This window comes from Phoca vitulina, unplaced genomic scaffold (genome assembly GCF_004348235.1).
Source record: "Phoca vitulina isolate PV1807 unplaced genomic scaffold, GSC_HSeal_1.0 scaffold100, whole genome shotgun sequence".
NCBI lineage: Eukaryota > Metazoa > Chordata > Mammalia > Carnivora > Phocidae > Phoca > Phoca vitulina.
In genome coordinates this window covers 1,971,153-1,982,134 of record NW_022589803.1, presented here as the reverse complement: position 1 = coordinate 1,982,134, position 10,982 = coordinate 1,971,153, and the positions used below count along the sequence as shown (strand labels likewise).

General features: G+C 50.4%; 1 protein-coding gene across 1 annotated transcript in view; it reads right to left on the bottom strand.

The window, feature by feature from the left end:
- Nucleotides 1-6,186: 6,186 nt before the first annotated feature.
- The window catches only part of CRKL (CRK like proto-oncogene, adaptor protein), a 35,831-nt gene continuing 31,035 nt past the window's right edge, over nt 6,187-10,982 (bottom strand). Inside the window, exon 3 of the mRNA XM_032397585.1 lies at nt 6,187-9,707. Coding sequence (XP_032253476.1) covers nt 9,573-9,707 — 135 coding nt within the window. The 3' untranslated portion in view covers nt 6,187-9,572. The remainder of the gene's footprint in view (nt 9,708-10,982) is intronic.

Genomic DNA, 10,982 nt, shown 5'->3' with positions numbered 1-10,982 from the left:
AAACATGGGGGTAACTGCAGTGCCCTCCTGATGAGGCTGCCAGGTCACCATGCAGAACCACAGGAAATAGAAGGTGCTCAGGAAGTGGGGTGGGGGCTGCTGAGTGTGCGGTGCCAGAGATGAGATTGGGGAACAGGTCAATGTGGGGGCTGTGCAAAAGCCTTCAGCTCAGGTCATGATCCCAGGGTCTTGGGATTGAGTCTCGCATGGGGCTCCTTGTTCAGCAGGGAGCCTGCTACTCCCCGTGCTTGTGATCTCTCTCTCTCTCAAACAAATAAATAAAAATCTGTTTTTAAAGTTAAAAAAAAGTTTTTTTTTAAAAGATTTTATTTATTTATTTGACAGAGAAAGAGACAGCGAGAGAGGGTACACAAGCGGGGGGAGTGGGAGAGGGAGAAGCAAGCCTCCCGCTGAGCAGGGAGCCCGATGAGGGGCTCGATCCCAGGACCCTGGGATCATGACCTGAGCCGAAGGCAGACGCTTAACGACTGAGCCACCCAGGCGCCCCCCAAAAAAGATTTTAAAAATTAAAAAAAAGGAGTGCTGCCTCATAGAGGGCCCTCAGATTTGGGGGTGGTGTTTCTGGGGTGTTTGGGCAGTCTGAGGTCCCGATCTTGCCCCAAGGATGATTCTAACAAGGCAATAACATCTGGTCTGGAGAATACCCACCGGGATGATAATCTTAAAGAGGGAAACTGAGCCCCAGGTTGAGATGTAGTGAGGTGACCTGAGGTGGCTGAGAGACCCCTAGACCCAACAGACACTCCAAAGGCATGGAAAGGAGTTGCCAAGGTTTGAGAAGCAGGTGTGTGTGTGTTTGTGTGTGTGTGTGTGTGTGTGTGTCAGAGAGAGAGAGAGAGAGAGAGAGAGATCCCTGCCCAAGACTCTCTGTTCTCCTTTCATCTACCCCCTCCTGTCAGTTTCCCCTGTTCGCCATTCCGCCTCAGCCTAGGGCCTGGAAGCCGGGGCGCCCCGTGCAGGATGATCCTTTGGAACGTGACACAGCGACCACGCTTAACATTGGGATTGACACTGGCGCCCCCTGGAGGCCAGTCTGAGGGCCAGCAGGGCCTCTGGGAGTTTTGGGATTCTGAGGGCAGCCGCTGAGACAGTAGAGCCCTCTTCCCTGCCAGACTTAAGTGGATTTTCAGATCCAGAGACCTCAGTTTAACTAACTGATTCCCAGGAAATATTGGGGGGCTGATACAGCACAGCTAACGCCAGAGCTGAGGCAGGCTGTGCCCACAGCTTCACAGTGATTCAGTCATATGGAAGCAGAAGTTGGGGGATCCCCAGGTTGGGGAGCCTGGACCAAACCCCGCACCCCAACCTCATTCTTGACTTGCTCTGGCTACTGCAACCCATCCTCCCCCCAGCCCGGTTTGGTCTACACAAACCGTGTCTGAACACCATGTCCTCAGCTCCTTCTGGGTTCTCTGACTCTGGGGAGGCCAGCTTCAGCTCCTACTGACCTCTTCAGCCCCTACCTTGCTGCTGAATTGCTGTCAGCACTGACCTGTTCCCAGGCTGTGGGGTAACCAGTCCTAATTCCAGTCCTCACGGAGGGAGGGAAAGTTCAGAAGGGCTTTCCTAGGAGGTGGCAAGGACTGAGGAGAGACAGGCCCTTAGGAGTTCACCAGAGAGAAGGGCATCCTTCTGTCCTGTGTGGCATGAGTGCTGAGTTCTGGGCAGGGGCACAGATAGCATGGAGGTATGTTACAGGCCCAAAGAGGAGTTGGGTGAGAGATTTTCGTCACAGGTGTCTTTAGTAAAAAACCATACCAGCAACTAGGACTGGCATTGGACTGGAATGAGGCAGAGGGACCAGGAGGTCAGGAGACACCTGGAGTGAAGACTGGACCAGAGTAAGCTGGAGGGCTGGAAGGTGGGCCATGTCCCTGCCGCCCTAACTTAGACTTGTGGGTTTTCTATCATCAGAAGATTGGCAACAACCTCCACACCCTCAAAGACAAATGTGCTAGTTTAAGCTCCCTCAGCCACATGAAGGAATATTGTTCAGCCATAAAAGGTGTCTACAGAGCATTTGTAAAAATGTTATAAATATTTTTCTTATACATCGCTGGCGAAAGTGTAAATTAAGGTAATCCCTACAGAGGGCAATTTGGGAACACTTCTCAAAATTGCAAATGCCCAGAGCCTTTGATCCAGCGGTTCCACTTGGAGCAGCTCATTTTAATGCACCTGACCACCTTGGAAAGGACCTCCATGTCCATCACTAGCAGCTTGTTGAATGAGTGGCAGTTCATCCATATCATGGAGTACTATACAGCAGTGAAAAAGAACAAAGCCTCCATATGTGGATTCACAAAAATCTTTAAAACAGATTGGGGAAATAAAGCGAGGTGTGGAACAGTAAGTAATCTATGCTACATTTGTGTAGAGAAAACATTTAGAAAGGATATTTACAGAGGTATTCCGGTATGCTTGTATCTTACAGAATAACTGTGGAAATATATATAATATATAATAAACTGGAAACAGGGAGATGCTGGAGAATGGACTGGACAGTGGAAGGATACGTTTCATCCGATACCCATCTTTTGAAGGCTGCATCCTATGGATGTTTTTCCTCCAACCCTGATGCCAAAGTGGAATTCCCCAAACTCCTGGAGCTGTTTTTGGGAGCTCAGGTGGGCTGCAAACCACCATTCCCGAAGGGCTGGCACTGGGGCTTGGGTCCCTTTCCTCTGCTCACTGGGTCTGGTGCAGCCCCTGCCCAGGTCTCCCCTCCTCTTGGTGCCCGTCCTCGCCGCAGTTACTGGACAGACCACTCTCTCCCGCCCTCCTTCCAGGACTTGGCTGCTGGGCAGCTCCTGGCGCCCAGAGAGCCTTCGCCCTTCCGTGAGCCACTTCCTCAGACCCTTAGCCTGCACGGCAAGTTCCGCAGGGCTCTCTCCGGCGGGTGGGTGTGGGCTGTCCTCCCAGCGCACCGCCTCGGCCACGCCCCCAGCCCGCCCCCTCCGCCAGTGCCCGCCCCCTCCGCCAGTGCCCGCCCCCATCCCAGCGGGGGCGGGGCTGAGACGCTCCCGCCCCTCCCCTCCCGAGCCGCCAGGGCACAGGTGTTACCTAGGGCCCAGAGCCCAGGAGCCCTGGGAGCCGTCCGGAAACGGGCAGCGCTGACGGCCACCGGGCCTCACGCCCGTCTCCCCGCTCCAGCTCGCCACCCTACCCGACCCTCGCCCCCGCCGCCAGGAAGCCCCGACCAGCGCCCGGACCCCGGAGCCCGCGATCTCGGCAGCCGCCGGGGCCCCGCAGAGCGGGACTCACCTGGCTCACCCGGGAGCCATGCGCTCTGGACAACGTCCGGGAAGGGGCAAACCGTTTCTGGGACCTGAGGGAGGGGGAGGAGCCTCCAGGGGCTCCAGGGGCTCCAGAGCTCTACGTCCTCCTTCACCCCGCGCAGGGTCCTCCCTCTCTCCATCCCTCCCCGCGTGATTGCCCGCCTGCCCCGGGGACCGACGGCAGCGGCTCGGCGTGGACAGTGGTGGGGCCGGATGTAAGGGGTCTTGAGGGCGCGGCGGTAGTGGTCCCCAGAACCGGCCAGCGAGGCGGTGGACGGGGGTCTAAGTGACGCGGCTGCGCCTGGGTACGCGCTGCAGCCGGGCCTGGCGTCCAGGACGCCTTCAAGTTCTAGGTGTGTGGCGGCCGCGCCTGCGCACTGCTGGACGGCGCCCGGGGCCCTCCACCCCAGGGTCTTACCCATAAAACGGGGGCGGGGAGTGCTCACAGAGGCTCCCCAGGGTTGAAATGGTTTGAAGTGAAAGTTCTGGAAAACAAGCAGCCTCATCCCAAGTTAGGGCATGATACCTGCTTTGTACGTTCTTTGCTGTTCCTCTCTCTATATTGCCTTCCTCGTGAACTCCAGGGACCTGCAGGTAGACAGCTGGGGGGTGAGGGGGGACAACACCGATTTTCCTGACATCCCCTCAGCCAGAGCCCCGTTCCCACACGTATTTATGCGTGTATTGAGAGGTCCACATTTCCTTGTAGTAAAACCTCTGGCAATGAGTTTCAGGAAGTGACACCAATCCATATAGAACCATGCTGCTAAAATGTACTCCCTGGCTCCTACTTTCAGGATTCTGCAGAATTTGAAAGAAAAGTTTGTCTTGAAATACTAAACCGTTAAACCATGCTGGAAGAAACCGTGCCCTAGAGACAGACACCTTTGAAGAATACTTTGAAAAGGTTGTATTTTGATCAGCAATACTGGGCTGGGTTCCTCCGTGGCAGGAAAACTCCTGGAAATGGGGCCTGGTGTGGGGGGCTTCTCTCCCACCTTCCCCCCTTTGCTAAGCTAGCCTTGATGCAGCCAGCAGAGGCCATTGCCCAGATCTTGAAACCTCACTCCACAGCAAAAACCGGGATATTGCTGGGCTCTGCAGGCAGTCTCCTCCCTGGCCTGTGTCCTGGGAGGCCCTTTCTCTTGCCTAGTCAATGGACTCTCTGCCACAGCCCCGTCAAGACCTGACCCTGCTATTGCAGTCTACGCACACGCCCTGGTTCCCCGGGTGTTGGCAACCTGAGGTGGAGCACAGAGGGGACCCCTATCCTGTCCTGGAAAGCTCGTGGTGCAGATGTAAAGATGGCTTCCGACAGTGGGAGCCGCTGTGGAGCCCAGGGCAGGTTCGGGAAGGCTTCCTGACTGCCTGGGGGAGGGTAAGCAAACGTAATCCAGGCCAAGGGGAGCAGCTCAGGGCTGGAGCGTGCCTGGCTTTGTCTTAGCCCGTGATCCCTTGCTGACTTGAGACCTCGAGTGACCTGCCCTTCCTTGATCCCTCTGGTCTCATCAACTCCGAGGGCCCTCCACCCGTGCTGCACAGTGGAGACCTTGGGGATCCCATCCCAGATTCTGATTTCATGGATCTGGATGCTGGGTTTGTTTTTTTTTTAAGTTCTCCGGGGGGTTCTATTATGCAGCCAAGTTTGAGAACTACTTGTGCCAGTGAAACCCCTCACTCCTGCGCCTCCGGCGCTCATAAGTCCTGGGCCAAGGAGCTGTGGTCTATCTTCTGCCTGTGATAGGAGCGAGGCTTGAGTCCACCGGGGCAGAGGAAGGTGGGGGAGCAGCCCCCCACACCAGGCCCCATTTCCAGGCGTTTCCCTGCCACGGAGGAACCCAGCCCAGTATTGCTGATCAAAATACAACCTTTTCAAAGTATTCTTCAAAGGTGTCTGTCTCTAGGGCACGGTTTCTTCCAGCATGGTTTAACGGTTTTAGTATTTCAAGACAAACTTTTCTTTCAAATTCTGCAGAATCCTGAAAGTAGGAGCCAGGGAGTACATTTTAGCAGCATGGTTCTATATACATAGGGATTGGTGTCACTTCCTGAAACTCATTGCCAGAGGTTTTACTACAAGGAAATGTGGACCTCTCAATACACGCATAAATACGTGTGGGAACGGGGCTCTGGCTGAGGGGATGTCAGGAAAATCGGTGTTGTCCCCCCTCACCCCCCAGCTGTCTACCTGCAGGTCCCTGGAGTTCACGAGGAAGGCAATATAGAGAGAGGAACAGCAAAGAACGTACAAAGCAGGTATCATGCCCTAACTTGGGATGAGGCTGCTTGTTTTCCAGAACTTTCACTTCAAACCATTTCAACCCTGGGGAGCTTGTGCTAGACAAATATTTAACAGAAGCCTTCAGAAACAGGTGCCTAGAAGGGAAAACATCCAGGTTTTCCTTGGTGATGTAAAGCGTGAGAACTACTGCTTCATCTTCCGAAGGCCAAGACCAAGCACCAGCCCCCCGCAGCACCCACTGTGCTCACACACTGGGAGCCAGCTGCTTCTCTTCTGGAGGGGGGCCCCGGGTGTGGGGAAGGGCCAGTGCACCCACGCCAAGACCTATTTTGCGGTGGGCAATGACAGGGCTGGGCTGCAAGACGCAGCACCCCGGGGGGGAGCACCAGTTGTTTCTGCGTTTCACAGGCGTTCGCCAGGTGCTGAACTGCTCGGGAGGCTGCCGTGGGCTGAGAGCCTGCAGGCAGCACTGAGGACACACCGAAACACCAAAGCCGCCGCTGCCACCACCGGCTGATGCAAGTTTTATTGAGACAACGTACAAACAGGCCATGGAAACAAGGGTTCTGATGCCGGGACCAGTAGCGTAAAATGAATACAAAAATAAAAAGGCACTAATCTGTTAAGAAAAGACACTCAATGTTCTAAGAATATAAGTCATTTAATACTGTTAATTTTATAGCACAAAATAAAACAAGCTATGATCCCCAAAAATAATTTTAAAAGCTTACACAGAAAATATTATTGCCTGAAGTTTATGATCTTTAAGTTACAGGTCAAAAGTTTTGTGTTGTTGTTGTCATTTTAAAACACACAGTGAAGACCGTCTAGAAGCAAGGCCACTGTTCCTCCTGCAGAGACAACGACCCTGTCTCAGGAACTGTCCTTCTACTCCTTTAGAATATACAACCAGCTCAGTTTCCACATGGATAGCAGTTAACCAGGGACAGAGGTCTCTGGTCCCAGGGGGTGGAGTTTGAGGCAGAGCTCAGTGGTGTCCACAGAAAGCATCAGTCTTAGGTACTGTGTTAAAACAATCAAAAAGTCACTCATTTTAAGAGGTTAATGAACATAATATTAAAGGATTAAATTATAAACACCTGGCACAAAAACACATCATCCCTTTTCAAAAATAAAATGGTCATATTCCTCTGAGCAAACGTTACAAGAGCAGTGGCCGTCTGCCCTGGCCTGTCTTGTCTGTAAACAGCTGTAAAAGAAAGTTAGCATGGAGCCAGCGATCCTTGAGCTCCAAGGAGGGAGCAGCTGTCTTTCCCCCCTTTCCATTTTCCATCCATGAGCACAGGTGTCTTGTCTGGGTGACCAAAGTTGTCAAATGCCAGCTCGTCGACGCGTGCTCCTCTTTCACCGTGCCATCAGGTGGTACCACGCCACAAAGAAATGACAAGGATGACTCCTGTGTTGGAGGTCCTTCTCAGGATAAATAAGTTTTGAGTCAAACTGTCAATGCCCTTTAGTTCATAATTTGTTCAGTTCCCAAGTGAGTTAATTTAACATCCAAATATTTTCTTAAGTGACACACAGTAGAGCAGAGCAAGGAGCAATAATGAACAATCCTAAAAGGAGACCAACCAAGGAGGGAAGGCAGCTCCTCTGGAAGATTCGCATTGCTTTCTGAAACAGGAAGTCTTCCCCAATCACTGGGGAACCCAGGCACGAAGCTGAGGCGAGGGTGCTGTTTTTGTATATTTAGTGTGATGAAGAGAATCTCCCTGCCTGATGAAAAAACTAGTAAGGTCCTAAGTCAAATAGGTACTACTTTTGGCACATGTATCTCGAGAGTTCAGAACTCAAGGCTCACCTTATTTTGGGCTCCCAATCTCCTGGGCAGCCCTGGAGACATGCACATGGGCTGAAGTGACAAGCAGATTTATTACGAAGCCAAAGTAGGTTTGTGGGGTGCTCTGATTCTGCAGTGCTCCACAAGAGGCGGGTCTTGCTACAGATCAGCAGACATGGATGGCTGAAGGGAAATCTTGCTTTCCAAAATGACCATACACTTCTTGTACTCCGAACCAACTACTGTCACCAAAAGGTGCCAAGCCCCTCAGCTAAACTTGGTTTAAAAAAGCCTCAAGGTTTGTGCCCTCTTTGAACAAGGCATGTATTCCACCTTCTGCTGGCCAACCCCCTCAGTAGCGGGTCACCGGCTGCCAGGCGAGTGCTGTGTCCAGGCAGACCATGGGAATGCTGCCACGCATGTGCCACTTGCTGTGGGAGCTGGGCTGGGCCTGAACTCAGAATAAGAGGCAACACAATGGAGAGGCCCCTTCAGAGCAAGAGGTGGCCACAGTGCTCACTGATTAGGGAGAGCAGGCTGCATTTTTTCCAGGAAAACCACAGACGGGCAGCCACAGTGATATTTTTTCCAACTGATCATTATCTTTGTCACAGGAACATTTTCAAGATTCTTTAATATGGTAGTTACCTGCCTAATGGAATACTGATTTAAAGAGATTGAAAAAATGGTTGCTTTGCTGGTTCGGTCACCGGTACATATATATATTGCTCTAACTCAAAACCCAAGACCCTTGGGAGACAGGGTCGTGGCTAAAGCAGCCGCTCAGCAAATGATGCAATCAGTCATTAGGTGGCTGCTACATTTCTAGGTCTGCTGTATTCATTCTGAGCAGAGGCCTGTCTTCACCAGTTTCCAGAAGGGAGAGCAGCCTGAACTGCATAAAGGTTCCAGAATCCTAGACTGCTATGTGCACCAGATGAGGGATCAGCCACACCTTTGTACCAAGCTGGCTTATATGAATAGCCCTCTTTTAGCTAACAAGGAAATGTTAACATCAAATTGCTAAATGGTTAATGGTTCTCCCTAGTCACTAAAATCTTAGACATCAAAGGCATGAACCAATTTCCAGAGCTTGCATTTTCTTTGCCTGGGAGCGTCACAGACACAGAGCCTGGGGAACCAGTATGAACAGCACCATCTTTCTCTGGCGGACTGTGAGCTTGGGCTGCGGCAGCGAGGAGTGGGCCTCAGTGAGTAGGATTTAAAGATTCATTAATGAATTCAATGATTCTATGAACAACTTCACTTTTTAAAGAAACTTAATTCCTATACCTTAAAGGGGTATATTCACTGAAACACTGGACAGAAAACTGGCCAAGTGCTTCCCCCCATTGCTCCTGTCATCACTGGCAAACAAGGTAAGCAAAGCCTTCCCCAAATCACCCCCCCCCGATGCTTTTTGGGGACAACGTAATCCAAGAGGCCACGCACACAAGCTTGGCAAACTATGACTGATTTTTTTGTGGGCTGTTCGCTATAACGGCAAAACAGGTACAACTGGCAACCAAGACAATAAAAGCCTCTGCTTCAGGGTGGTGGTGGTGGTTTTTTTTTTTCCCCCCCATATTCCTTTAGTTACAGCAGCGTCAGTTTGGAAGCTCAGAGGCATGTGTCATTCCTTACAGTTATCACAAAAATCCAACCTGCTACTTAAAAACCTGTTCAGAACACACAAGTCTAATTAAGTCTTCCAAAACCAAACCAAAAAGGAAAAAAGAAGAGCCAGATTTGGGGAGTTTAGGACAGAATTCCCTCTTCTTTACGGTTCATTTGCTCTGTTCTTCAAAGGAAGAACAAAATGGCGACTGAGCCACTGCTTTATGGAACAGCAACGTGCAATGTCTCACCATGGCCTCAAGCTCCATCTGATGAACATGACAGAATCAGTCACAAGTACAAACAGGGCAGTGATGAGAAGACAGACCCTTTCCTCGTCAACTTCTCTCCACTTGTGTGCTTCCACCAGTATTTCCAGTTTATGATCCAAAAGAACTCTAAACTCTGCTACTCTTTGACAATACGACTATGATACAAATGCCCAGGCAGCTGCTGTGTGCATTCCAAATGTGTATGAGAGACCGCCACTCTGCAGAAAGCTGACCATCGGCAATGCAGTGTGACCTGCCTAGGAGAGAGAATGCTTTCCCACTTCAAAGGAGACTATGACAGGCAGAACAAGGAAGCAGCAGGAAACAGGCAACAGCAATCACTCGTTTTCATCAGGGTTTTGAGGGTCAATGATTTTGACATGCGTAAAGGGGAAAAGCCCTTTGCGCCCATTCACTTCGCCTTCCCACTGGCCATTTATATTCATCCTTGTGACTTTCACAATGTCGCCAACCTGTAAGGATGGAGAAAGAAGACAAAGTCAGCATTTCCTCTGCAAACTAAAAAAAAAAAAGGTTTACTTTAAGCCATACACACGGTTCTATCTAAAGGAATCTATAGATTTTTTTAAGGATTTATTTTTTTTCCATGCTTAAACCTAAAATCAAGCAGTGCCAAAGACACAAGGTGCTACCAGTAAGCCCAGTGTCATCCTCAGCTGGTGAGAACGTGTATTAAGCTTCTGAGAACAAAAGCAGCCTTTTTTTCTCCCCATATTGATTACTAACTCCAACAGGATAGAAATGAACACTTAACTCTCTGAGAATGGTTAAAGTGAAATCACATAAAAAAGTGTATTAAAAAAAAAATCTAGGGGCGCCTGGATGGCTCAGTTGTTAAGCGTCTATCTTCGGCTCAGGTCATGATCCCAGGGTCCTGGGATTGAGCCCTGCATCAGGCTCCCTGCTCAGGGGGAAGCCTGCTTCTCCCTCTCCCACTCCCCCCACTCGTGTTCCCTCTCTCACTGTGTCTCTCTCTGTCAAATAGATAAATAAAATCTTAAAAAAAAAAATGAATTAATTCTTAAACATTTTTATTTTTTAAAGTAGGCTCTAGACCCAATGTACGGCTTGAACTCATGACCCCAAGAGTTGCATATTCCACCAAATAAACCAGCCAGGTGCCCCAAGAATTAGACTTTCTATGACGAGACGTTCTGAGACAAAAATAAAATGCCAAGTACTAGATATGTATAGAGGAAAGGATGTAAAAAGCCAACTCATGTATTTATAGATTAGATTATAATAATTATTTTCAAACTCATGTCACAGGTTCAACTGAAACACTTCTGATGGTTGAACAGTTAAAATTTATTACTATTTTTTAAAAATATTTTATTTATTTATTTGTCAGAGAGAGAGAGGAGCATGCACAAAGGAGGGGGAGCAGCAGGCAGAGGGAGAAGCAGGCTCCCCGCTGAGCAAGGAGCCTGATATGGGACTCGATCCCAGGACCCCAGGATCATGACCTGAGCTGAAGGCTGATGCTTAATGGACTGAGCCACCCAGGCGTCCCGAACAATTAAAATTTAAAGGTAATGACTGATGGGGCACCTGGGTGGCTCAGTCGGTTAAGTGTCTGCCTTCGGCTCAGGTGATGATCCCAGGGTCCTGGGATCCAGCCCTACATCGGGCTCCCTGCTCTGCGGGAAGCCTGCTTCTCCCTCTCCCACTCCCCCTGCTTGTGTTCCCTCTCTCGCTGTGTCTCTCTCGCTCTCTGTCAAATAAAT